At 54.5% G+C, this 22,276-nt stretch overlaps 11 protein-coding genes across 11 annotated transcripts; 7 read left to right on the top strand and 4 right to left on the bottom strand.

The window, feature by feature from the left end:
• The first annotated feature begins 198 nt into the window (after positions 1 to 198).
• B0H18DRAFT_655052 (uncharacterized protein) lies at positions 199 to 1,112 on the top strand. The gene has a single exon (XM_048038979.1). The coding sequence runs from the start codon at positions 342 to 344 to the stop codon at positions 1,020 to 1,022; it is 681 nt and encodes a 226-aa protein (XP_047889340.1). The 5' UTR covers positions 199 to 341; the 3' UTR covers positions 1,023 to 1,112.
• Positions 1,113 to 1,536: 424 nt separating this feature from the next.
• B0H18DRAFT_1029172 (pre-mRNA splicing factor) lies at positions 1,537 to 4,064 on the bottom strand. The gene is made up of 7 exons (XM_048029959.1): positions 3,781 to 4,064; positions 2,923 to 3,720; positions 2,605 to 2,868; positions 2,338 to 2,548; positions 2,016 to 2,284; positions 1,914 to 1,958; positions 1,537 to 1,857 (listed from the first exon to the last, which is right to left on the bottom strand). The coding sequence occupies exons 1-7, from the start codon at positions 3,958 to 3,960 to the stop codon at positions 1,852 to 1,854; spliced, it is 1,773 nt and encodes a 590-aa protein (XP_047889339.1). The 5' UTR covers positions 3,961 to 4,064; the 3' UTR covers positions 1,537 to 1,851.
• Positions 4,065 to 4,070: 6 nt separating this feature from the next.
• On the top strand, positions 4,071 to 6,456 carry B0H18DRAFT_655005 (uncharacterized protein). The gene is made up of 7 exons (XM_048038978.1): positions 4,071 to 4,306; positions 4,359 to 4,663; positions 4,717 to 5,589; positions 5,649 to 5,832; positions 5,886 to 5,917; positions 5,969 to 6,161; positions 6,223 to 6,456. The coding sequence occupies exons 1-7, from the start codon at positions 4,163 to 4,165 to the stop codon at positions 6,325 to 6,327; spliced, it is 1,836 nt and encodes a 611-aa protein (XP_047889338.1). The 5' UTR covers positions 4,071 to 4,162; the 3' UTR covers positions 6,328 to 6,456.
• A 407-nt stretch (positions 6,457 to 6,863) lies between these two features.
• Positions 6,864 to 8,454, bottom strand: B0H18DRAFT_957650 (mitochondrial carrier; the record flags this gene model as incomplete). Its single annotated transcript, XM_048042594.1, has 3 exons — positions 6,864 to 7,696; positions 7,746 to 7,989; positions 8,059 to 8,454. The coding sequence occupies 3 exons, from the start codon at positions 8,452 to 8,454 to the stop codon at positions 6,864 to 6,866; spliced, it is 1,473 nt and encodes a 490-aa protein (XP_047889337.1).
• A 1,650-nt stretch (positions 8,455 to 10,104) lies between these two features.
• On the top strand, positions 10,105 to 11,541 carry B0H18DRAFT_654982 (uncharacterized protein). The gene is made up of 9 exons (XM_048038977.1): positions 10,105 to 10,242; positions 10,293 to 10,343; positions 10,404 to 10,633; positions 10,688 to 10,732; positions 10,789 to 10,845; positions 10,898 to 10,957; positions 11,018 to 11,108; positions 11,163 to 11,206; positions 11,261 to 11,541. Exons 1-9 carry the CDS (start codon positions 10,188 to 10,190, stop codon positions 11,285 to 11,287), a joined length of 660 nt encoding a protein of 219 aa, XP_047889336.1. The 5' UTR covers positions 10,105 to 10,187; the 3' UTR covers positions 11,288 to 11,541.
• Positions 11,542 to 12,916: 1,375 nt separating this feature from the next.
• On the bottom strand, positions 12,917 to 14,804 carry B0H18DRAFT_1029142 (alpha/beta hydrolase fold-domain-containing protein). The gene is made up of 5 exons (XM_048029958.1): positions 14,242 to 14,804; positions 14,123 to 14,182; positions 13,895 to 14,057; positions 13,418 to 13,833; positions 12,917 to 13,276 (listed from the first exon to the last, which is right to left on the bottom strand). The coding sequence occupies exons 1-5, from the start codon at positions 14,534 to 14,536 to the stop codon at positions 13,203 to 13,205; spliced, it is 1,008 nt and encodes a 335-aa protein (XP_047889335.1). The 5' UTR covers positions 14,537 to 14,804; the 3' UTR covers positions 12,917 to 13,202.
• A 1,233-nt stretch (positions 14,805 to 16,037) lies between these two features.
• B0H18DRAFT_882195 (uncharacterized protein) lies at positions 16,038 to 16,518 on the top strand (the record flags this gene model as incomplete). The annotated part of the gene is made up of 3 exons (XM_048040893.1): positions 16,038 to 16,092; positions 16,145 to 16,175; positions 16,239 to 16,518. Coding segments are annotated over 3 exons (366 nt in total), but the record flags the coding sequence as incomplete, so codon positions are not given.
• A 145-nt stretch (positions 16,519 to 16,663) lies between these two features.
• B0H18DRAFT_654749 (uncharacterized protein) lies at positions 16,664 to 17,777 on the top strand. The gene is made up of 7 exons (XM_048038976.1): positions 16,664 to 16,711; positions 16,766 to 16,825; positions 16,885 to 16,975; positions 17,043 to 17,086; positions 17,155 to 17,177; positions 17,227 to 17,247; positions 17,309 to 17,777. Exons 2-7 carry the CDS (start codon positions 16,799 to 16,801, stop codon positions 17,529 to 17,531), a joined length of 429 nt encoding a protein of 142 aa, XP_047889333.1. The 5' UTR covers positions 16,664 to 16,711; positions 16,766 to 16,798; the 3' UTR covers positions 17,532 to 17,777.
• A 511-nt stretch (positions 17,778 to 18,288) lies between these two features.
• B0H18DRAFT_1029132 (uncharacterized protein) lies at positions 18,289 to 18,932 on the top strand. Its single transcript, XM_048029957.1, has 5 exons — positions 18,289 to 18,306; positions 18,359 to 18,402; positions 18,464 to 18,486; positions 18,540 to 18,560; positions 18,623 to 18,932. Exons 2-5 carry the CDS (start codon positions 18,364 to 18,366, stop codon positions 18,873 to 18,875), a joined length of 336 nt encoding a protein of 111 aa, XP_047889332.1. The 5' UTR covers positions 18,289 to 18,306; positions 18,359 to 18,363; the 3' UTR covers positions 18,876 to 18,932.
• On the bottom strand, positions 18,933 to 20,605 carry B0H18DRAFT_1106747 (alpha/beta hydrolase fold-domain-containing protein). The gene is made up of 6 exons (XM_048032692.1): positions 20,202 to 20,605; positions 20,058 to 20,181; positions 19,957 to 20,016; positions 19,739 to 19,901; positions 19,262 to 19,677; positions 18,933 to 19,155 (listed from the first exon to the last, which is right to left on the bottom strand). Exons 1-6 carry the CDS (start codon positions 20,217 to 20,219, stop codon positions 19,082 to 19,084), a joined length of 855 nt encoding a protein of 284 aa, XP_047889331.1. The 5' UTR covers positions 20,220 to 20,605; the 3' UTR covers positions 18,933 to 19,081.
• Positions 20,602 to 22,265, top strand: B0H18DRAFT_1029129 (putative serine dehydratase domain-containing protein). The gene is made up of 5 exons (XM_048029956.1): positions 20,602 to 20,851; positions 20,903 to 21,031; positions 21,081 to 21,277; positions 21,330 to 21,670; positions 21,719 to 22,265. Exons 1-5 carry the CDS (start codon positions 20,633 to 20,635, stop codon positions 22,147 to 22,149), a joined length of 1,317 nt encoding a protein of 438 aa, XP_047889330.1. The 5' UTR covers positions 20,602 to 20,632; the 3' UTR covers positions 22,150 to 22,265.
• Positions 22,266 to 22,276: the final 11 nt, after the last annotated feature.

Genomic DNA, 22,276 nt, shown 5'->3' with positions numbered 1-22,276 from the left:
GTAGATGAGTGGAAGACGAGACGCACCTGGCTTGCAAAACACAATAGACCACTCATGGGTGTCTACCAGCTGCTCGATCCACCCCACTCGCCCTGACGCTACACGACGCAGATACATTGTCACCCACAGGGATACACAAGCGACCGGAGTGATGGACTCACCGCATCGAGAGCTTCGCGCGCCTCGATACCTTCCACCTGAGGTGAAACCACGATCTGCAAAAAATGGACATTGAGTGGATCGCGACGAAGGGGTAAGCGAAACGGAGACGAACAGGTGCTGCAGACGCGAAGCCGGCAAGCAGAGTCGCGAGGGAGAACAGAGACAACCAGGTTACGCGCATGTTGAAAAGGCTGGTCTCGAGTCCCGGGGAGGAGGGTGGCTGTGAAGTGGGCCATTATCGGAGGCGGGCTGGCGTTATAAGGGAACGGGAGATAATTGGGCACGATATGACGGAGCTTAGGCCAGGGGCAGCTGGAGGCACGTGCCCCTGCGCAAGGGGAGACTGGCACCGACCTCCCGTTGTGGATTCAATTGGCCGGCTCCCTCTTCCGCCACACGCTCGCCCAGGCACACGCCCCCTTCCTCTGCCACGCCCGCCCCCGCCCAGGCCCTGCCGCCCCTGCTGCCCTGGCCAGCCAGCCACCACCGCCCGCCAACCCACGTCGCCCCTCGCCGTCCTGCCCAGTGCCCGGCAAAAGTGCGCGCACCGCCCTCGCGCCCCCCTGCCCCGTTCGATCCGGCCTCTGTCGCAATCGATCTCATGCACGTCTCAAATGAATGTGCCTGTCAGACTCTCCCTGACAGCTCTCACCGCGGGAAGAGCCTCTTCCTGCTTCCGACCGGCACACCCTGCCACACCGTTCCCCCGAGCGCGTCCTCCTCGGCACGGCGCGTCTGCTCACTTGCCCTGGCGCACGCAGCCTCACACAGGCTCTGCGCTATTCTCGGCGAACGCCCAGGATGCTTCGGACAGGCACCTCACTCGCACCCGCACGGCAGGCGGATGCAAACTCTGGTAATGCCGCACCCTTGTGCAATCATGCCCCGCTGGATTTCGTCCACCAGCGTCATGCTTGCCGGACACACTTCCAGGCCAGAGCATAATAGGACAACAACATTATTGTCGACAGGCGTTATTCTTCATCGCAGTTGTGGTCCCGCCAACAATAAAACGTCGCTCCTGTCGTGCTCAAAGATTCTCATCTGTCGAGCACGGTCGTCAGCCATTCAGCTCGCACAATGACAACGTACATATTACTGTGCTCTGGCCACAATAGCGCATTAAGATCCGGGACTCGTGGAGGGAAATGCCGGTACAGCATCGTCCCACAGTAATTCCCGGAAGCACACGGCTGCGAACGTTTTGTCTCGTCCATTTCCCATACGTGCGAGTCCAGAGCGAACGGCGCCGATCGTTGAAGATCACACCTTATGATGGTTCGCTCCAATAAGCGCAATGAGCTTACCGTAAACGTGGGCCAGGACAGCGGCCACTTCACGCCTGTCCGACCCGTGCTGCAAATCTTCGCCATGCATTTAGCACAAGCAAGGTACAGATGCGCTGCATCACATCTTTAGCCCGACGCAGGTTAGGGGATCACGAAGGGTATCGTCAAATGAAAGGCAATATCCTTCTGAGAACAGATGGTCCACTTGGAGGTGTCGCGCAATTGTGCAGAGGCAACGTTTCAGGCCCACAGGGGCTCGGCCCTGGCGTGGCAGTATGATACAACGAAGATACATCTTGCGAGCAGTGCCTGGAGATATGCACGGCTTGGCAACGCACGAGTGGTTGCTAACGAGACCTCGCCTCGCAATATGATAGGTTTCTGCCGTCCCGAGACTAGCTCAGTCCTAGGAACGCACTCCGCATCAGCGCCGCGAAGGTACAATTGAAGTAACCGACTTACCCATAACTTGATCAGGCCATCCCAAGATGCGGTCACGACCTTCGACTGCACAATTGGCGTCGTCAGCGCCACCTTCCGGCATGGAGATCAACAATTACTTACGCTCTCGTGTGGCAGCCACTCGTGCGCGATGACTACCTTGGAGTGCGCCTTCAGCCGGGACTTGATACGGCCGGTCTTCCATTCCCAGAATACGACGTTCCCCTCGCCGTCGCCGCTGCTTATCCACTTGCCATCGGGCGAGAATCCAACTTGGCAGGCGTACCCAGCGACGGAGTGCCCGGCGAACCGCTTGTTCCTCGCCTGCCTGAAATTATCGGTGCTGTACACCAGAATCTGGTTGTCTAGCGATTGCGCCGCAAAGTACTTCTCTGTCAAGACAGCGTCAATGAATCGGACGGGCACGCATGGGGACCGGACTTACTGCTGGGGTGCAGCGTGACCGCAGGCATGGAGTGCATGTGCGGCTCAGCAATGTACTTGATGACCACGGGGATATCGAAATCCCATGCCCGGATCGTCTTGTCGTCGGAGGTAGTGACGAAACGCCGGTTCTCATCGACGAAGGTAATCGTGTTGACAGGCCCGAGATGTTGGTCGTATTCCTGCGTAATTTCGCCGGAGTTCATGTCATACTACACACGGGCAGTCAGGATAATTCAGTCTGGGGGGTGGGCGGGCAGGCACACACCTGAATAATCTTCTTGTCTGACATACCCGCCAGGAATGTATGTTGCTTGTCTTCGTCCGGATGAAATCGGATGACGTACGGAATCTTGCCATTGCTGAAGCGCTTCAGGCACTGTCCTGTCTCCGTATCCCAGAGCTTCATCTGCCTATCGTATCCACAGGACAGGAATTTCCGGCCATCGTTCGAGAAAGTAACGTCCTTCACGGCCTTCATGTGACCATGGAAGGTGCGGAGGCAGTTCCCGTGGGTGTACACGTCCCACAACTGACAAGACTGAATGAAAACGCGAACTCAAAGGCGCATTACTAAAAGACCAACCTTGATTTTGGTGTCCATAGACCCGCTGAGGAGCAAGTGCCCCGTTTCGGGGAACAGCCGTACGACCGACACGCCCTGCGTATGACCGGTCCACGTATGAACGCACACCTTCGGAATGAATGTCTCCTGTGCCCCCGCGTCGGACTGCAGTTGTGGAGCCTCCGCGACGGGTGGGTGCATGTACGTCCGTCCCTGATAGTCGTACATCGACTTGCCGTGGAAGACAGACGACTCCAGGCCTGGCGCGCCGCGTTTTGGCTTCGCTTTCTTCGGCTGCACCACTTCCTCTTCTGATTCCTCCTCCTCCACTTCCTCCTCTCCCTCCTCCGCAACCTCGTCGCCGGGAAGCAGGCCTTGCGGCTCGTCGCCCTCCCAACGCGCCCATGGCCCCTCGTACGCACCATCCCCTTCGACGACCTCCAAGTCGCCTTTCGCTTTCCGCTTCCGTTTCAGCTCCTTCTTGTCCTTTTTGGGCGCTTTTAGTGAGCCTAGGGTCGCGAAGTTATTGGTCTGCGCCTTCTCTATCGAACCAAGGATCGCCGGCGCATTCGGGTCTATGGAAGGATTAGCGGAGTAGCCGAGGATAGCGTGGGTGAGGTGTTGTTGCCGGAAGGCATGGTCAGTCATGGCTTGCTCTTCTACATGTCCTGCGAGCGCATTTTGGGTCAGGAAGCGGTTGCGGTCACCGAACGGGTTCTCGGGGCCTTGGATGGCGAGCGTCATGTCATTGTAGGGGATGTTCACGTTCATTTGCGTGTCGGTTGGTCGTGTAATCAGCGACGTCTGTTTCAACGGGTCCTGCACGACAAACCAAGCGATCAATACGAGTAGCAATACGCGACTGAGGGGGATACGCACCTCTGCTAGGACATCGGGGGCAGCCTGCGGTACAATGGATGCTGCAGTGCTGTAGCTGCTTGCATCGGGCTCCTCCAGTCTGGGTTTCTTCTGCGTTGGCAGAGACAACAGCCCGAATGCATCTCTCGAAGCATGGCCATTGTCTTCGTCGGATGAGTAGCCGTGGAGGAACGAAGACATGGCTGCAACAAGCAAGCGTAACTGTGGCTGAGAAGCTGAACCACGTCGTCCGATCAGTCGGTTCGCAAAGGGTTCGAGTCGATCTCTGTACTCCACGTGATCAGACATCGACATGTACTGGTTCGGCTGCTTCTTTGGAGAGCACCTTCGCTGAAACGAGGCTCGACTCTACACGCGTTCGCTACTCTATGGTCTTTGTCTAATGCAAGAGAGAGGCGTGGGCAAACCATGGACCGCAGAGGAAGATAGACTTCTCACGCAGGCCGTCGCTGTCCATGGCGAGGTCGATAACTGGAAGACAGTAGCACTGTCCGTGCCCGGTCGTACGAACAAGGCATGTAGGAAAGTGCGTATACCCACCTATACGACCGCTTCAAGACTCTCAATATTATGAATAGCGCTGGCTTCACTCGCTTTCGCCGAATGTCAAGAAGACAGCCTGGACAGCGGAGGAAGACCAGTTGCTTCGCTCGTTGTACGCGATACATGGAACGAAGTGGGCCGTGATTGCCCGCAACATTCCTGGGCGGACGGATGATGCCTGCTCGAAGCGGTATCGTGAGGCCTTAGATCCGTCTTTGAAGCGCGAGGAATGGACGTCGGAAGAAGACGGCCAACTTCTAGACGCATATGCGCGGGTGGGAGGCAAGTGGGGGGTCATAGGCCAGGAACTGAATAGAAGTAGCCTGGCGTGCCGCAACAGGCAAGTTACGATGCTACTAACTGGCATCTCGCTTGACAACATTCGTGTTACAGATGGAGAATGATGGAGAGGAAGAAGACCGCTGGTATTCGCCAGACCGAGGCGGGTAGCACTTCTACAAGTGTCGCCGCCGCTGAGCAAAACCAGCAACCTCCGCAGTGGCAACCTGAAGTAGATCAGCATGCAGGTCCGTTCTGGGACCCATCGCTAGTCCCTTCGACTTCTGTGCCGGCACAGTATCCGACTCCCGTTGTCCAAGGTAACTCTCGCACGGAATACTTCTGTGCTTGTCCCTTCCATAGCGAGCCGTCTGGCATCCACAGAAATCACTTCGATGGGAGTTGCTTCCAGTATGATCCCTTGTCGATGCCTCTGCCTCAGCAAGATACTTCGACGAACGGGCATCCAACGTCGTACAATTACGACCCTACTCAATTTCCTACTGGCCTCAATGCGGCATTCGATACTTCGATGCAGACTGAGCCCCAAGGTTCTTCGCTGAACCTTGTCAATCAGTCAAATGCTTTCTATGATATGTCTTTCACTGCGGATACCGGCGAGAACCCCGCAATCGAACCTTCGACGGAGCATGTACCATCGGACGGGCAACCATTTAGTCAAGTCCCTCTAGGCTCCCATCCAAGTCCCAGCGAAGGAACGACAAATGAAGGTATGGTAGACGACGAAGTTCCCGGCCCCACCATTGTTCAGGAGAGTACAGAATCTCCAACGGCTGCTTCTACCCCATCTTCACCTCGTGTCGCAAGCCAGGAACCAGGGTCTCAGCTGGATTTGGAGGAGCCAAGGTCAGCCACCAGCTACTACCGCACGCCAGCGGAAAAGGCCAAGAAACCTCCTCCTTCGCGTCATGTTATCCGCGAAGGACCGCCCCCTCGACTCTCATCGACTCTAAGTGCCACAGCGGAGTGAGCATTCGCATTCGAACCGAGCATTGATTCGTTCGAGTATTGACGACTGCTTGCAGCCCTTCTGTCCTCGCTTACGCTTGCGGGCATCCTGACTGCTGGTCCGACGGCGCACCGTCCAGCAGCGCGCGCTACGCGACGTCCAAGGAGTTGAGTGACCATAACAAAGCACAGCATGCCGCAGACCTTGGCGGTAGTACGCCGTTCAGATGTGGTTTAGCGGGGTGCAAGAAGAGCTGGAAGGTGACACAGATGTCTGCGCTGTTCGACGTTTCGCTGAAAGTGATTTGTATCAGAGTATCAACGGCCTTCAATACCATTTGCAGGTGTACGTTTTTGTATCAATGTTCCATGCCTGCTGCCTAAGACTGCTCTGTAGATCGAAGGCTCATTTTGCACAAGCCCTCGCGGCGAATCGGCGTACGGGGCTAGCAGAGGCAGACACTTCGACGCCAGCCAGCGTCTCCTCGGACGAGAGTCGACCGAAACCCCGGAAGATTTTCCCCTGCCCGCACCCCGGGTGTCACAGCCAATACAAGCAGCTCAGCGGCCTGCGTTATCATGTAGCCCATGTGCGTCTAGATTGAACTGTTGAATTCTGTTGGCACACGGATCACGCTGACCATCCGGCAGGGCCACCCAGCGGAGCTCCCTGTCCAGCTCGACACCGTCCCCCCTTCTCTCGCTCGGAAAGTGGCAGAGAAGATGCAGCGGAGGGATCCTTCCGCAGCGGGATGACGCATGGCGTCTCTGTGCATTGCTCAGCGAAGACCCGTTGACGTTGGGGGGCGCCGCTGCTCCTGCCCAGGTGCCACGAGCGGTCCCCAAGGTGTCACCAATTCAATTCAGAGTCCTCAATTGTATATGGAGCTACAGAGAGGACCACCATGCTGCAAGGAGGAATGCCTCGTACGGGGAGGATCTCGGCCATGTTCTCAATTGCCGTCTGAAACTGTCAGAGCGTCAGACTCCCTCGGCGGTCAATTGACGCATTGAATGACAGCACTTCCAAGACGAATCAACCTAGAAGACACAAGCAAGATTATGGTGGCTCTTGCCCGCGGATGCCGTCCATCAACTCCGTCTACAGTCGGACCCGATTTGTTGCGGACGTCAGATGGGCTCAGCTTGCAAAGCGATTGGTACTTGCGCACCACCGACCGTAACAAAACATCAGGAAGCCAATCTCCAGGGGGGTCATTATACTCATTAGACGTGTCAATGTACTATTAGGGACTGAGCTGTGACGGTACATCCGGAATCTAACCCACGCCTCACAACTCTGCCCACCCTCCATCAGATTCCTTGTCACTCAATGAAGCAAGCACGAATACGGTGAAGCCCACCGCGAGCCGGACTCCCAGACCACGGTACAGCTGCCCGATGCCCGTGTTCCCCAGCCAGCTCCTCTTCTCCTCTTCCTCCACTGCGCCCTCCTTCGCCTTGCCCTTGCTTTTCCTCCGCGCGTGCGTCCGAACCGGGCGGTCCGAGCGCTCCTCCGTGATGATGTGCCACAGCGCATCCACGACGCCGTTATACGGCGCGGGGCGCATCTCCACGCACGCGCGGAGCGGCTTCGCGGTGCCGCGCGTCTGGGCTTGGAGCCGCCGTCGGATTGTCTCGATTGGGAGCATGATCAGCGAGCCCGCGAAGTCGCCGAGGAGCTCGGAGACGTTCCACAGGACGGGGTGCATGTCGGGCGAGAGGTGTGTGCCGAAGCCGATGTAGGACGCGATGAGTGCGGGGAGCGTGAGCGGGATGAGCCCGCGGAGGGTGTGCTCGAGAAGAGTGGGAATGAGCAGGTGCGGGTGGAGGTACACGCCGTGCAGGCCGCCTTCGTGCGCGAGGATCTGTGAGAGCGCGTCGATGGGGCCGGAGTAGGTGCGGAAGCGGGGGTTGGCGGATTGGATTATTAATCGGGTGCGAACGAGCTGGAGGGGAGAGAGTATGAAGCCCGCAAGGGTGTGTGAGGCGACGGGTAGGAGGAGCGAGGATGATGCGGAAGAGAGGGAGGGGAACATTGGTGAGAGGACATATTGAAGGATGGTGTGGCAGGATGGCTGCAGGCCATTATAGAGAGCCTCATGGACGGTTGTCGTTAGCAGCCCTGGGAGGACGTTAGGGCGAAAGTCGTCGTGCATAGATATGTAGCAGACCTTTCCACAGTGACAACCAGCCTTCAGAACGGAAACGACCAAGCTGTTTTATCATACCCCATGTTCCGTCTGCTAAGCCGACAGGCATGATATATTCTGGCGTTGCACCTTCATCCAGTACAGATTGTCGCACGACGTAACCTCGCTCATCGGCGAGTCGCGGAGGTGGAGGAGTAACACCCTCAGCCTCGATTTTGCTCGGGTCTGCGAAGTACGCGTCGTTGTCAATTGAGGTGTCACTGAGCTAGAAGGGCCAGTACAGCTGCATATCAGTGACAGGTACTGGAGACGTGGTCAGACTGCAACTGCATACCTCTTCTTCCTCGTCCATGGGGTCCATTGACAATGTTACGCCCGCGGCCGCCTCGACTATATCCCTTGGAACCCATTGTACCTGCAGAAGGGTCTTCCCAACTTCGAACGGCATCGTAAGAGCCTGGCTCGCATAGCTAGACAACGCCGCGGTGACAAGGCCTTGGGCGACTAGCTTAACGTCAAAGCCATCCTCAGCCGATGCGTATGTCGCAGAAAGATCAAAGAGGGGATTGGTGTTAGTCCGTGTGGACCATTCATATGAAGAGGAGGAGGTTGCGGGAGAGTAGATGTCTGTCGAGTTTTCCGGAGAGCCGGGAAGACTTGCTGGGATGAAGGACCATGCATTCGACGGTGCCGCGTAGTAGTCGCGCAACGATGTTGGCGCGGAGGTCATGATGAAGACATCCGATGGGTGTCTCTGTCGTTGAGGCACGGGCTGCGTTACGCGTGCAAAGACCAGGCGGACACAGCAAGGAGACAGGCAGGCGGGATGGACAAGCAGCGACGCTTGAGCGCTTGGGCGAGACCGTTGCGCGATGCGTCACCGTGGCCACTGCGGCAGCGGCAGCGCGCTGTTTGCCTGTGTTTGCTCCAAATATCATTCCGCCCTCGGTGGCAGACCTGAGACCACCTGTACACGTCGAACTGTGCAACTTACTGGCTGAGTACTGAGTGCGCATGCGGCACACTTTGTCTTCGTCCGACAGTCGCAACGGACTCTCTATCGTTACTACTGTGTCGAAGCGCCATATTCTCTCAAAACCTTGCTTCATGAAACGAGGCTTCATTAATCATTCATTGGTCCACCATCTAACTGCGCGACTGGGCTTGGCGGACACCAGGCCGTGTGTACAATGACCGCGACGAGTCTGCGGTATGTACAGGACACTGTTCATTTGCTCGCGAGATCGTGCAGAGGTGCGCCGTAACAATGTCACCAGGGTGGATAAGTGAGTACGAACATTTCGCTTCTGTACTTTGGTGTCGGGAAGCTCATATCATCTTCTTCATGGGAACACAAAGTTCTTCTCACCCTGTCGGTCACACCATGGATATCAGCGCTGTGTCAATGTCTCGCCATGGCGGGTGATGAGCGTTGAAACGTTGACATATCTGCTACAGTGGTCGACTTCGCGTTTTCGTACCCTTCGTTCTCCCGGCCCTCTTCGTGATGAGATCAATGCAACCCCCTGCATGGCATGGGATGATCAGTGCGCAAGAGGTCAGAATTCTTCGCGTTACCCTAGACAACGTCGCAGCCTATATGCGTTACGTTCCTACTGATAACAATGGGTTCCTCATTGGTTTCTCAGGATGTTAACGACAGTGATGAGAACAGCTCTTCCCAGCATGACAGAGCGATATCGCGATTTTGGAGCCTAATGTCCACTAGCAGGGGTGTATGTGCCGCGTTAGCTTCATCGCCCGCGTCAAGACACAGTTCTCCTGTCATCCGATCGGACATACACCCCAGATGCCGGTGAACAATCCCCATCTCAATCCGCATCCGAGGCATGCTAATACTCGACTAGTACTACCAAGATGAGCATCAAGGCTCGAAGGCCGAACACGGATCGCCCACAATCCACATGCTGCACTTCTCACGGCGCAGGATTATCGCATCTGCGGCCGTCAATGGTCATCTGCTGGGCAGCGGTCGGGCGCAATGAAGCATTTGGCGCTCTTCTGCCTTCTGCCTTTTGCTGTGTAAGGATGATCCGGATGCGAACATATATAGGAGACGCGTTCTCGCCGGCGTCGCGATCCCTCCAGTGCGTCCCTACCGCAGCTGGCTACGTGCCATCACCCGGCTCTCTAGATTCAGCCCGTGGTGCTGATCGGGTCTTCCGTGAGTACTCATGGACTCGTACTGTCGTAAAGCACCGAGCGCGTCCTTATTATAACTGGTTGCAGCAATTGTACATAGCTCATATATCCCACCCTTTGCACGTTCCTTCTAGTGGCCCGATCTGGCCGCAATGGCCACCTCCCAGAAGCCGAGTCTGTTGTACGTCGCCCCCATGCTTGCCTCTGGAAGCACCCGCTGAGCTCGCGGACGTAGGATCGGCCCGATGGCAAGCCTCGCGCTTTGTAGTCATATATGCGGAAGCTGACTGCGGCAAGTAGATGCTGGGTCTCTTGATGAACTGGGGACTCTTGGGGGTGTTGACGAACCAGACGTGTAAGTCTCATCGACATGTCAAACCAGGCGAACGTAACGAACCACACTAGACATGTACCATATTTATTATCCGCACGACAGGCTCTCTCTGCAATGCCTAGGTAATCCCTCTCCCCTCTTGATATCGGACGGAGCACGTTCTCAACCGCTGGATCCTTCAGTCTATGGCACACTCATTTTCGAGTGGGTTCAGACGGGCCTGCTGACAGCTGCGTCGTTCGACAACTACGTGTATGACTATGGAGAACTCGACGCCCTGGTAGCCATCAACAACTCATGGTTCAGCGTGTCTGTCATGAGCGCAGTAATAGCCCTCGTGGTGCAAGTCTTCTATGCATGGCGCATCTTGCGCCTCAGCGGCTCCCGCATACTGTCGGGAATCATCGCCGTAGTACGTTATGTCCTCGATGTCATTTTGACATGAAACTAACGAGGTCATGCATAGCTGGCGGTAGCGCAAGCTGCAGGGGGTATCGCGTTCGGAGCTCAGGTACCTGGCTTCTCTCAGAGGAATAATCTCGCTCTAATCTCGATGTATCTGTGCAGATGAAAATATATAACCCGTCACTTCTCAATCTCTCACAATTCAAGGGCCCGGTGATCGTAAGCAGTGACATGTTCTTGCCGAGTCTACGGTGTCTTAATATCGTCGCAGACTTGGTTGCTAGGGAGCATTCTCGCGGACATACTAATCGCTGTGTCTATGACGATATTGGTCCGTACAATCGAAACATAGAGACATGTTGCCTACTGATACTGCATCGTGATCATATAGATCTTGAAGAGGAAGGCGGGGCAATATAGCAGCACCGACAGAACACTAGACAGAATCGTCCGGCTAACCGTTGAAACCGGAACTATGACGGGTCGGTCTCGCGCACACCTTTCATCTGTCGCAGTACTGACTACGAGTTGAACAGCGAGCATAGCCGCGGCTGATGTCATTCTGTGTTTGGCGTGTCCCGTGCGTCTACCCAGTAACCTTCATGTCTTTTGGCTGAGCATTCCCCGCCGATAGAACAGGCTCTACTATCTTGCACCGTAAGTGTCTGGATAGTGATCATTATCTACCGACCTCACCCCATCGCGCAGAGCAGAAATCTTGAGCAAGGTGTACGTCGCTACTCTACTTCTGCTTGGCTCTGAACTCATCATGCCCACCTAGCTATGCCAATTCTCTCCTGACGAACCTTATCAACCGCGCATTCGTAAAACGCTCAGATTCAACTCTGTCCACGCACGGCGGACGACTGTCGTTCGCGATTAGCCAGGAGCCCCATACGACCGTTGAGATCGTGACATCTCACGTCGAGGGAAGCTCCGGCGAATCGTCAGGCACCTACAGTCTCGATCCAGTCGACAAGTTCAAAATTCCGGACGCAGAATTTCGCAGCTGGTCAGTTTGAATGGCTCTCGTTGCGGATTGTCAGCTTGAACTGATAGTATTGTGATGGCGCAGACGAAATCCTTCCGCGGCTCTAGGTCTTGTGCGAGGGATGCTATGGGGCTCTGTATGACCACATGACTCACGAAGACATACCGAGAGGATAGTCGCAGTGCTGTGCTCAGAAGTCGGCGGCCTTCTGGATGCAGATGGCTGTTGCCATGCACTTCATTACTGAGCACCGTAGGTGATGCACAGGCGGCGTCGGGGTGCTATGGGTATTTGACGAAGCTCGACATCACTAGTGCCTTCCGGAGCTGTCACCGTACCATCATAGTAGTTGCCATAGCTCACATACGTGGTTGAATGTTTGATGGAACACCCCAAAACACTACATATTGTCCGACGACCCGATCGCCGGGTTCAAGAAGCCCGCCTAGAGGAATCAGGATCCACCTCATCAGCATCGCGCAAACTGCTCCGACAACGGCGATGCAGAGCGCACAGATACTTGAATCTGTTGACGGTGCTGCTACGTCCATCACGCCGGGGTGAATGTGGATGCATCATGGAGGTCATCCGCGTGACACCTTTTGGCTGTTAGGTTCGACACAACCCCTCCACACTAGCGCCGTGTGGAGGGTCTTGGTATGAGACTATTTTGGCTGTAACATAATCTCGTTGAGCAACCACAGACAGGATGGGCATGCCCTTCGGGATACGCTGGAACTCACATTATATGGCGTATACTTTGCCGACATGGGTGTATATTCGACCCTGTATGCGACCAGTCATGAACAAAGAGGAGTGTTACGCAAGATACGTCATCGCCGTACCAATGAGGATGTTCGACCGTGCATCTGAAATGAGTGAAGGTATTGAACCCAGCTTTACCCGACGTGTAACTATCTCTACAACATCCGGTTCAGGCTAGGTACAAGCTCAGTCCACAGCTACTCACAGCCACTGGCCCTTACGCCGCTGAATGGCACATCCTTGGCTGATGCAATATGCAAGTGTGCGCCCTGGGGTGTCCACCTTCAGATTTGAAACCTGGCGCTGAAACACACCTATAACATGCAGCACCGTAACATTAATCGATGCTGTACCGTCTTGTCGAGGACTTCCAAGTCCGTACAATCAGCTAAAGCGAGACTCGTTGCCAACGTTCGCCGAGAACTTACCGTTGTTCTTGAAGGTCCGGGATCTTCATGGGAGACCAAGGCTCCACCCGAGGTCCGGCCTAGTTACGTCGTGCACTGACTCTCGTGCGATGTGCTTCATGGGTCAGGCGGGTGTGGGATCAACAGCACAGCTTACAGCAGGAGACCTCAGGCTGCCTGTCGTCGCACCAATATTGCGATCCACCGCGGAAAGTCTGAGATTTCGAGCTAAATAGCATCAAGACAAGATACAAATCAAACACGGGAGTGCGGACAGCCGTTTACTATGTTGAAGGCATCACGCAAGGCGCTCACCGCTTGAATTCGTTACACGAACAGTAGATGTCCGGAAGCTGCAGTGAAAAAAAGGACGTTCTCATATGCGATGTATCGATCCGCGCACATGACTTCGCTCATGCCGTATCGAACGCTTGTGCGAGTGCCTGTATGGCATCCGCCACAGCGCGTCTGCCGATTTGAAGGACACTGTAGTGAACGCTGTCAATAATTGGACAATTGTGACAAGAAGCGCGGACTTGCCCTGTGTACGATAGGATTGTGCGAAGCGATGGGATCGACATAAAGAAACTCAGACAAGCCAAACCCATATAGCTGCGCAACCACGTACCATCCATTGATATAATCGGATGAGGAGCAGCTTTGTACAGCTTTACTTCCACTTCAACCCCAGCATGCTTCATCTTCTCCGCGTAGGCGACACCCTCATCCCTGAGGACATCGAGCTCCATTACCATGACGCACGCTTTCGGCAGCTTTCCGAATAACTCTTCCGGGGCGAAGATGGGGGAACTTCTCCATGCCGCACGATCCACTTGGTTCGGAAGGTATTGATCGCGGAACCAGAGCATGCGCGCTGGTGTCAACTGCACGGTGTTCTTGTTTTCCGCCCATGATGGGAAGGGCACGCCCAACGGAGAGGCAGTGTTGTCGATGACTGGAACGATGAGTAGCTGAAAGATAAGCGGGATGGGGGGATCCGCCTGAACAGCTTCGAGAGCAAGTACTGCGGCCAGGTTACCGCCGCTAAGTGGACACGCCGTGTGTCGGTGAGAGGGATACGGGTCAAAGGAGTGTGAAACGGCACCTGGATGAGCCGCCCACCGCTATCTTCGACACATTTGCGTTCAGAAGCGATTTTCCATTGTCGTACACCCAGTGCAAGGCCTCAACAGCGTCTTCGACGGCTGCGGGATAGGGATCCTCAGGTGCGAGGCGGTAATTCACCGACACCACTACGCAACTGGCACCTGCGTTGGGGCCGAGTCAGTCTTGTCCTTCCATTCCATTAGCAAAAAGTCAAGCGACTACACACGCTTGCACACGTTAGCCGCAAACGCGTTGCTAGTAGCGATGGTGCCGAGTGTCCAACCGCCTGGGCAAATTGTGCATTGGGCTCGTCAAAAGGCTCGATAACGGGATGATAAGACTCGCCTCCGTGAAGGTATATGAATACAGGCCAGCCACCCTCAGGAGGACCCCCTTCCGGCGTGAAGGTTCGCATGTCGAACTTGCTCAACTGTACGTCCTCGACCTTGCCGACTTTGGGGGGCTCCGGGCCTCCAAGCACAAGGGACTGCCGACACGCAGGATCCCAGGGCTGTTGTTCCAGAGGGACTATGTAGGCATTATTGGCATTCCAAAATGCAGCAAACTCAGGATCAAGCCTAGGTAGAGTGTCGGGGTGGACAGGCTGGTAGAGCTTGCGGACGCTTTGAGTGTCAGTCATGGTGCCAGGGTGAGCGAGAGCGCATGCAGTTGAGCCTCATATCAGCTACATGTATATCCGCGAGCAGTACCACGAGGGTTTCGAGAGGTCTCGATACTGCAGAAGCCATGACTTGAACCTTGCCAGACAGGATGTGAGAGACCGAAGCAAGTTCACTGCAGGACGGAGAGCCGCGATGGCGCGAGGCGTGGAACGCGTCGATCACGTGTCAACGCGACGCGTTCGGTTCAGGACAGCGCATCGCACGTACTTTCGCTGTACAGTATACTGTACTGAATCTGTATTGCTTTGCCGGCCTTCTGATCGTCTTTACCGCCGTGCTGTTGCAGTTCATGGAATGTCTTGTGGGAAGCTAGATCAGTACGCCATCGCTTTTGAACTGAAAAAAGCATTTCCTGATTACGCAGGATCCAGTCCTCGGTCGCAAAGCTTCAGCTTCTGTCAGCCTCCGTCGCGTCTCCGAATGGTCAGCCGTTCAGTGGCAGTATGGGATGCGCACTTCTACGGTGCTGGTAAGAGGTAAAGCCATGTCTAGTAAGTATATTGCCCAGCGAACTAGCTACATACCATCTTGACGTCTTCCCATTGACGATTGTTTGCACAGCTGCTGGTAGCAGGTTATCATACTGTTATCATATGATGCACGGCGCTGCACCGTCTTCAAAATTTATCGAATCCTTCGGAGACAGTCTTGTCTGGTGGCTCAACTAGAGCCTCGGACCTCAGTGATCTTTTAGTTCCCAGTGGTCCGTAGGCCATGTTGGGCAGCTACTAGCATGCATCCTTGCATGCTGCGCCTCATCGGAACGCCCAAAGGTGATAAGGCCGCCGCGGAATCTGCACAAATATGTGAGTAAGTCTTCGTGTCAAATGAACACGACCATAGTATGCTATGTAGTAGTACGGATGCATGCTGACGGTACGTTATAATAGCTCGAATTCGAATCGTATCGACCGAAGGAAACTGGGCCGACTCTGGCTGACTGCAGTAGCACGCGCCTAGGCCTATGCACGATACGGTCACAAGCCGGCTTCGTTGCGATAGGTAGGAAAGCTTCGAAGACGCTGTGACGCCATCTCGGGCTGCGCGGTGCATGGTTGATCAGATGCTGTTCATACTCTATCGTTCCGAGACTGATGCGCATCACGGATACCACCAGCCTAGTGTTTTTAGGTGTAGAGTGTATCAGGATACATGTATACATAACGCAGCTCGTGTCTCATTCTGAGCTCGATGAGGTCTCTATGCACCGTGCTTCAAGTTGCCAAAGGGCACACTGTTCTCGCAGCACCATAGCTAGTAGTGTCCCATTCATAGCACAGCCTAGCCTGACATGCCAGACTCACCGCTTGCCCGGAGCTTGAGCGAGCTGTGCGTTTTGCTTTGTACTGATTTTTGGTGAAGTGCTGACTCAGATGAAGAACTGGACCCACGGCATGTCTTTCCATCGGTATTCACTGTCCTTACACCAACTACCTCATACGATTGTGATGACCTCAGTTGCTGGGCTCTTGTCTCAACATCGCTCTCCTGGGTGTTCTTACGTATCAAACATGTGAGTCGATACATCAAGCTCTACGCATGCAGAGGGACTTACCACTTGCCAGATATGTATCACATCCACTATCCTGACGACAAGTTGTGGCTGCAATGCCTCGGCAAGTATTCGTCTTTGCTTTGACCCAGAGACCATATACTGAGAGCGTCTTCGCCGCCGTTATCAGTCTATGGAACATTTATCTTCGAGTGGGTGCAATCCGGCCTACTGACAGCCTCATTGTTCCACATATTTGTTGCCAACTACGGCGACTTAAATGCCCTCGGAGATATTGGCTACACCTGGTTCAGCATACCCGTCATGAGTGCCATCACTTCATTTGTGGTGCAACTCTTCTATTCCTGGCGAATTCAACGCTTTAGTGGGTCATACATATTGCCGAGCATTATCGTCGTAGTATGTCATTTGTTTGAATTCTACTAATAGTCACGGGCCCTTACTGAGGTTTATACGGTTGTCAGCTAGCTATTACGCAAATGATGGGAGGGATCGTGTTCGGCGCCGAGGTAACTTGGCTTTCATGAGGCGATCATTACACTGACTCAGGGCATCCTTGCCAATTGCAGATACGCAGGAGCTCTTCCTTCTATATAACAGATCATATAGGGCCATCTCAGTGAGGAACATAGTTGATTTACTAGCAGCAGACGTCATTCATCCCCTTTGTCAGATATGGTTGGCTGGGGGCATCCTCGCAGATACCATGATTGCGGTCACAATGACGATTCTGGTAATTTCTTCACCAGATCTCTGTTGTATTCCTTGATCTTAATATCACCACCTCGACAGATAGTGAGAAAAAAGACAACGTATAACACCAAGACTGATAGGATGATGAACAAGATTGTTCAGCTGACTGTCGAAACGGGCACCGCGACAGGTAAGTCTAGTATCGTCAAGCATATCAATGTAGACATAGATCGATGACATCTGTTCAATGAGCACAGCTGGCATGGCCGCTCTCGATCTTCTGCTATGCATGATCTTTGCTGTACGTCGCATTATTTATCGTCCAATTCGTCTGGAATTGAAGGTGCCACCGTGGCTACGTGCTTACAGGACAAGATGTACTATGTTTCTCCGTAAGCACATCTAAGCAACCCCATTATTTGTTAACTGACAGACCAACAGAGCGCTGGTGATAAGCAAAATGTAAGGCGGATTATGATGCATTTTATTCAGTGGACGAACCCAACTGACTCTTTCCTAACAGATATGCCAACTCCCTCCTCGCGAACCTCCTCAATCGCGTATTTGTCACAAAGGATATGCGACGCACGAACAGCGGCACGCGTCTAGACACACTGATGTTTGCATCTTATCACGGCCAGCACACTACCAATCAGCCCGGTGTCGCTACTCGCACGTCTGTCCACGATATTGCTGACAAGGCAACGTATCCGGCGGAGGTGGGGGATTGTGTATCTTCGGCATAAGCGAACGATGAAGGCGAGTGGACAAAATTGTAGCCCATAGAGTGCCAATGAGGCCTTTCGGGTCGCGGCATAGAGACGCACTGCTCTTATCAGCCTCATCTCTGCGCATGGATCTGAGTATCATAACAATTCTGTAGTAAAGGGCTGTGACGCAGACTGCGACGGAGAGGTGCAAGAGAGGTGCACTAAGTATCTACCAATGGCGTGGTGGCACAGCCGGCGCGGGCGCGCACTGGCAGACTGCAGAGTCGCTCGCCGACGCGCTGTGACGGTCATATTTATAGGATGCCTGGGGTGAGCGTCTGCTACTTTACTATATGGGCATCACTGAATGTATGGCACTCTGGTACGTAGAAAGGTCCACCAGATCATCTCTTTTCTACTGCCGAAGTCACCACCGGGCATCGGCCCTGTAGTACTCATGAATTATCGGCGTCCAGTTACTCTCGTGCTTATAGGATCCTGGTCTCCCAGTCTGCGAATATAGTAGACATGTCATTTTTGTATAACCCCTATTGGTGAGCCGTAGAGTCCATGCCCAGGCCTGTCACGCATCGCGTTAACTACTGCTAATCGGCGGTCAATGCAGGAGCTACTAGTAGTCGGATGACTTTCTGACCCGATGGATTATGAAACGCGTCGACTCGTGGATCGTTGTGGGCGCCGTCGCCTGACTCGGATTTACTCAAAAGTATACCCGAGCGCCGCCTCCAATGCTGAGCGAAGAAATTCACCGGCAAGTGGCAGGCTTGATGCGGCGAATTTTCACGTCTCTGTATGGACCTGTGTCGGTGCTGATGAACCTTCACCGGACTCATTTGTATCAGCCAGCATGGCAGGCCTCAATCTTGTGCTCTGCATGATCTTTCCCGTATGTCGCACATTCCTCGACTAGTTGCTCTGGCACTGAATGTAACACGTCGCGTTCACAGCATAGAATGTATTATGTTACTCCGTAAGTCCCTCGAAGCGGTCTAGATTGCCAACAGTTATCTGATGTGTCCACAGTTCGTTGGTAATCAGTCAAGTGTAAGGCAGCCAACGTTCTATGCCTCTGCTCAGGAACGAGCTCAACTGACTGTCGTTGGAAGCTATGCCAACTCCCTCCTTACAAGCCTCCTCAATCGTACATTTGTGACGAGGGACATACGCTGCGCGGACGCGCAAGTAAACACACTATCATTCGAGGTCGGCCAAGGCCATGGCACTTTCAACTCGACTCACACATCTATACCGGATACTGTTGTTGAGACAAGGTTTCCGACAGAGAACATGGTACGTACGCCCAGGCAGCTTACCGCGTTGATTCTGAAGGCAACTGCACATAACCGTGTACTTCGGTGATAGTAGCTTAATTGACGCTGTATGGACGCACGAGAAACGCGCGACACAATTAATGCACAGACATTGAGAATGCTGTGTATCATCAAGTGTATCGTCGTACCAACGCTTCCGGCAACGCGTCAGCAGAAAGCGCAAGTCGAACTCAGAGTACTTGTGCCTCTCCACGCTTCTCTAGCACACATAATGAATGCCTCGTCCCAGTCATATCACGCCGTGCCGAAGGCTCGTGCCACTGCCTGGACAGCATCGGTGACACAGCGCCGACCAATCTCCAGGACTCTAGACAAATTGTCAGTAAGACTCGACTTGAGATGAGCAGCCATACCCTGCAGACACCGGAGTCAGCTATCTATACACCAGCGACGAGACAACGATATCAAACACACCATCCATAGACAGAATCGGATGCGGAGCCGTCTTGTAGAGTATGACCTCCGCTTCGATGCCATGCTGCCTCAACTTCTCCGCGTACGCAATCCCCTCATCGCGCAATATGTCCAGTTCCATCACCTGAACGCAAGCCTTCGGCAGCTTCTTGAACGAAGACTCTGGGGCATAGATAGGTGAGCTTTCCCATGCTGCACGGTCCGCCAAATTTGGAAGGTAGTTGTCGCGGAACCAGAGCATGAATGCAGGGGTCAGCTGGACCGTGTTCGCGTTCTCCGCCCACGACTTGTACGGAACTCCCGTGAGCGAAGCGGTGTTGTCGATCACCGGTACCACAAGCAATTGAAAGACAAGCGGGATAGGAGGCTCGAAGTGTATGGCCTTGTGCGCAAGAATCGCGGCGAGGTTACCTCCGCTATCGAAATGATGTTAGCGGGACTTCAGCGGGCATGGCAGGCAGCGAGTCGAGAACGTACCTAGAGGAGCCGCCAACCGCGAGTCTTGACAAGTCTGCATTCAGCCGTTCCTTGCCCTCTCGATAGACCCACTGCAACGTTTCTACGGCATCCTCCACGGCGGCAGGATACGGGTTCTCAGGAGCGAGACGGTAGTTGACGGCGACGACGACACAGTTCGCACCTTCAAACAGCGATTGATCTACTATTTGCCGTGGATCGAAAGCTTCAATACTCACGCTTGCAAACGTTGGAAGCAAAGGCACCGTTCGTGGTTATATTTCCGAGAGTCCAACCACCTGAGCACGAGTATTAGCATGAACAGAGACGAGCAACAGACAGTCAACAATCTCGCCTCCGTGGAAGTAGATGAAGACAGGCCACCCTCGTTCTGGGGCTTCGCCATCCGGCGAATACACGCGTACATCGAACTTGCCCAGAACTATATCTTCCACCTTGCCGACCTTCAGAGGCACCGACCCACCGAGTACGTGCGGTCCATTGCGACACGCGGATCCCAAGGACGTAGCTCAAGAGGATATTGTACGCGTCAGTAGCATTCCAGTAGGCGGCGAACTCTGGATCGAGTTTAGGAGCACGTCCGGGTGGATGGGCTGGTGAACTCTGCGCTCCGTTTGAGCCATATGGGTTCAGGTCAGGCGATCGCGAGGACAAGGTATGAGTTACACCGTGGTGTATCAGCCATCTCAATGGCATCTCAGTGCGAGCACAGGACATGGACGAACTGCTTTGACATGCGTGTGCCCGAGAAGTCGCGGTGGAGTCGAACGGAGAGCCGCGACCGTGGAGACGCGTATATGGCGCACACGTGACCGCGATATCGGATGCTCGCCGCTCGAGCGCAGCGATGCTATCGTCCGTTCGCTGTACTGTGCACCGAGTACCACCCCAGCCATGAGCGCAAACGTACTGCAGACGACGACGCCGTTCGATTTCATCGGAGGCCCAGACAAAGAGAAGCTCGTTGCCGAGTTCAAGGGAAAGCCTCTCAATGCGCTCAGAACTCCCGCTCTGGTCGTGGACCGCGCGGTCTTCAAGAAGAATTGCGAGCTGATGCACGAGAACGCAAAGCAATGGGGCGACGTGTTCAGAGCGCATGTGAAATCGCACAAGGTGAGCGACAGACGACTTGACGAGGATGTTACTGTAGCTGAATTGAGCCAGACAGCGGAGGGGACGCGGATGCAGTTGGTTAGCAGTGTGGACAAGACGGACGCGATCGTCGTGTCCACCCTTATGGAAGCCTACGGTGTGGTGAGAGCAGGGTTGGTCGCCGACGGGACCGTCAAAGACGTAATCCACTTTACCTAAAAACGACCCCTGCGCTGATTGTTCGCGGTAGATCCTGTACGGACTGCCGGTGGGTTTGAACAAAGTACAGGACCTCTCGTCGCTGTGGGACGAGATAGCACCATTCGACGCAGTCATCCGTTTGTTGGTCGACCATCCAGAGCAAGTCAAGTTTCTAGAGGCGTTCGAGCAAACCAGAGCGCAACCCCGGCAATGGTCTGTGTTCATTAAAGTTGACTGCGGTTCCAAGTGCGCCGTCTTCTTTTCCAGGCGTCTGAAATCGTTCATGAGTCCAGCATAGACGTGCGGGTCTGCAAGCCAACACACCAGTCTTCCAGGAGCTGCTGCAAGCCGTATTCTCCTCCCCTGCAGTCTCTGTGCACGGTTTCTACACCCACGGGTCGTCATCTTATGCGTCGACGTCAGTGTCCGAGGCGTCGTCCTACTTGACCATTGAACTCGAGGCAGTAAACACGGCGGCCGGCGTTGCGCTGGAGTTTCTAAAGAGCCATCCGGAGTTGACAGGCCCATCGAAGCCGTTCGTCATCGCGGCGGGGTCCACACCGTCCGCCCACGTCGCGACAGCAGAGGCCAGAGCACAAATCAAGGCTCACCTATATGGCATACTCGAGATACACGCGGGTTGGTCCTTCACTCCCTGCTCTTAAGAGAAAGTTGACATGAATGTAGGGAACTACCCGCTCCTCGACTTGCAACAGGTGAACACCAGCCTAGTCGACCACAGGCGCGTCGCCCAACGCGTCCTCACGACGGTCGTCTCGTATTACCCTGGGCGAGGCAAGGACGGCACAGACGAAGCCCTCTGCGATGCAGGCGCAATCGCCATGAGCAAGGACAGTGGGCGTAAGCCTGGTTTCGGGGAGGTACTCGGAAAGCCGTGGAGTCTAGGGCGTATTTCGCAAGAGCATGGCGTCCTAACGCAGACAGGCGCGGCAGAGAGGGAGGAAGATAAGGTGAAAGTAGGCGACATCGTCGAGATTGTCGGGCAGCATGCGTGTTTGATACTGGCGGCGTACCCGTGGTACTATGTGGTGGATTCGGACACGGACAGTCAGGGCGAGGTCGTCGAGGACGTTTGGGTACCCTGGAAGGGCTGGTGAAGCAGACATTATGGTAGTGCCGTGGTATGGTCAATATGTAGTTCAGTTGGTCTGGAATTGAAGACAGCAAGCGTATGCCTGTCGAAGGAGCTGTTGCAGACCGAGTCGTGCGCGCATGGCAAGTTGC

The sequence above is a fragment of the Fomitopsis serialis genome, assembly GCF_022376445.1.
Source record: "Fomitopsis serialis strain Sig1Antser10 chromosome Unknown B0H18scaffold_81, whole genome shotgun sequence".
Taxonomy (NCBI): Eukaryota; Fungi; Basidiomycota; class Agaricomycetes; order Polyporales; family Fomitopsidaceae; genus Fomitopsis; species Fomitopsis serialis.
This window is presented reverse-complemented; position numbering and strand designations above follow the sequence as displayed.

Bases quoted from the DNA above. Each gene is read 5' to 3' on its own strand.
- B0H18DRAFT_655052 (XM_048038979.1), top strand. From the start codon at position 342: ATGTTGAAAAGGCTGGTCTCGAGTCCCGGGGAGGAGGGTGGCTGTGAA.
- B0H18DRAFT_1029172 (XM_048029959.1), bottom strand. From the start codon at position 3,960: ATGTCTTCGTTCCTCCACGGCTACTCATCCGACGAAGACAATGGCCAT. The intron at 2,285-2,337 runs GTAAGTCCGGTC...CTGTCTTGACAG, and splicing joins GGTCACGCTGCACCCCAGCA to AGAAGTACTTTGCGGCGCAA. The intron at 1,959-2,015 runs GTAAGTAATTGT...CCAATTGTGCAG, and splicing joins AGTGGCTGCCACACGAGAGC to TCGAAGGTCGTGACCGCATC.
- B0H18DRAFT_655005 (XM_048038978.1), top strand. From the start codon at position 4,163: ATGCAAGAGAGAGGCGTGGGCAAACCATGGACCGCAGAGGAAGATAGA. The intron at 5,833-5,885 runs GTGACACAGATG...GATTTGTATCAG, and splicing joins GGTGCAAGAAGAGCTGGAAG to AGTATCAACGGCCTTCAATA. The intron at 5,918-5,968 runs GTACGTTTTTGT...ACTGCTCTGTAG, and splicing joins CTTCAATACCATTTGCAGGT to ATCGAAGGCTCATTTTGCAC.
- B0H18DRAFT_654982 (XM_048038977.1), top strand. From the start codon at position 10,188: ATGCTGGGTCTCTTGATGAACTGGGGACTCTTGGGGGTGTTGACGAAC. The intron at 10,243-10,292 runs GTAAGTCTCATC...GAACCACACTAG, and splicing joins GGTGTTGACGAACCAGACGT to ACATGTACCATATTTATTAT. The intron at 11,207-11,260 runs GTGCGTCTACCC...CCCCGCCGATAG, and splicing joins TTCTGTGTTTGGCGTGTCCC to AACAGGCTCTACTATCTTGC.
- B0H18DRAFT_1029142 (XM_048029958.1), bottom strand. From the start codon at position 14,536: ATGACTGACACTCAAAGCGTCCGCAAGCTCTACCAGCCTGTCCACCCC. The intron at 14,183-14,241 runs GCGAGTCTTATC...CAATTTGCCCAG, and splicing joins ATTCATATACCTTCACGGAG to GCGGTTGGACACTCGGCACC. The intron at 13,834-13,894 runs GTGCCGTTTCAC...GTGTCCACTTAG, and splicing joins GCGGTGGGCGGCTCATCCAG to CGGCGGTAACCTGGCCGCAG.
- B0H18DRAFT_654749 (XM_048038976.1), top strand. From the start codon at position 16,799: ATGATTGCGGTCACAATGACGATTCTG. The intron at 16,976-17,042 runs GTAAGTCTAGTA...CAATGAGCACAG, and splicing joins CGAAACGGGCACCGCGACAG to CTGGCATGGCCGCTCTCGAT. The intron at 17,248-17,308 runs GTAAGGCGGATT...CTTTCCTAACAG, and splicing joins GCGCTGGTGATAAGCAAAAT to ATATGCCAACTCCCTCCTCG.
- B0H18DRAFT_1029132 (XM_048029957.1), top strand. From the start codon at position 18,364: ATGGCAGGCCTCAATCTTGTGCTCTGCATGATCTTTCCC. The intron at 18,403-18,463 runs GTATGTCGCACA...TCGCGTTCACAG, and splicing joins TGCTCTGCATGATCTTTCCC to CATAGAATGTATTATGTTAC. The intron at 18,487-18,539 runs GTAAGTCCCTCG...ATGTGTCCACAG, and splicing joins AGAATGTATTATGTTACTCC to TTCGTTGGTAATCAGTCAAG.
- B0H18DRAFT_1106747 (XM_048032692.1), bottom strand. The intron at 19,678-19,738 runs GTACGTTCTCGA...TCATTTCGATAG, and splicing joins GCGGTTGGCGGCTCCTCTAG to CGGAGGTAACCTCGCCGCGA. The intron at 19,156-19,261 runs GTGTGTTTGATA...ACAATTTGTCTA, and splicing joins TCCGATTCTGTCTATGGATG to GAGTCCTGGAGATTGGTCGG.
- B0H18DRAFT_1029129 (XM_048029956.1), top strand. From the start codon at position 20,633: ATGAGCGCAAACGTACTGCAGACGACGACGCCGTTCGATTTCATCGGA. The intron at 21,032-21,080 runs GTAATCCACTTT...TGTTCGCGGTAG, and splicing joins CCGACGGGACCGTCAAAGAC to ATCCTGTACGGACTGCCGGT. The intron at 21,671-21,718 runs GTTGGTCCTTCA...ACATGAATGTAG, and splicing joins CATACTCGAGATACACGCGG to GGAACTACCCGCTCCTCGAC.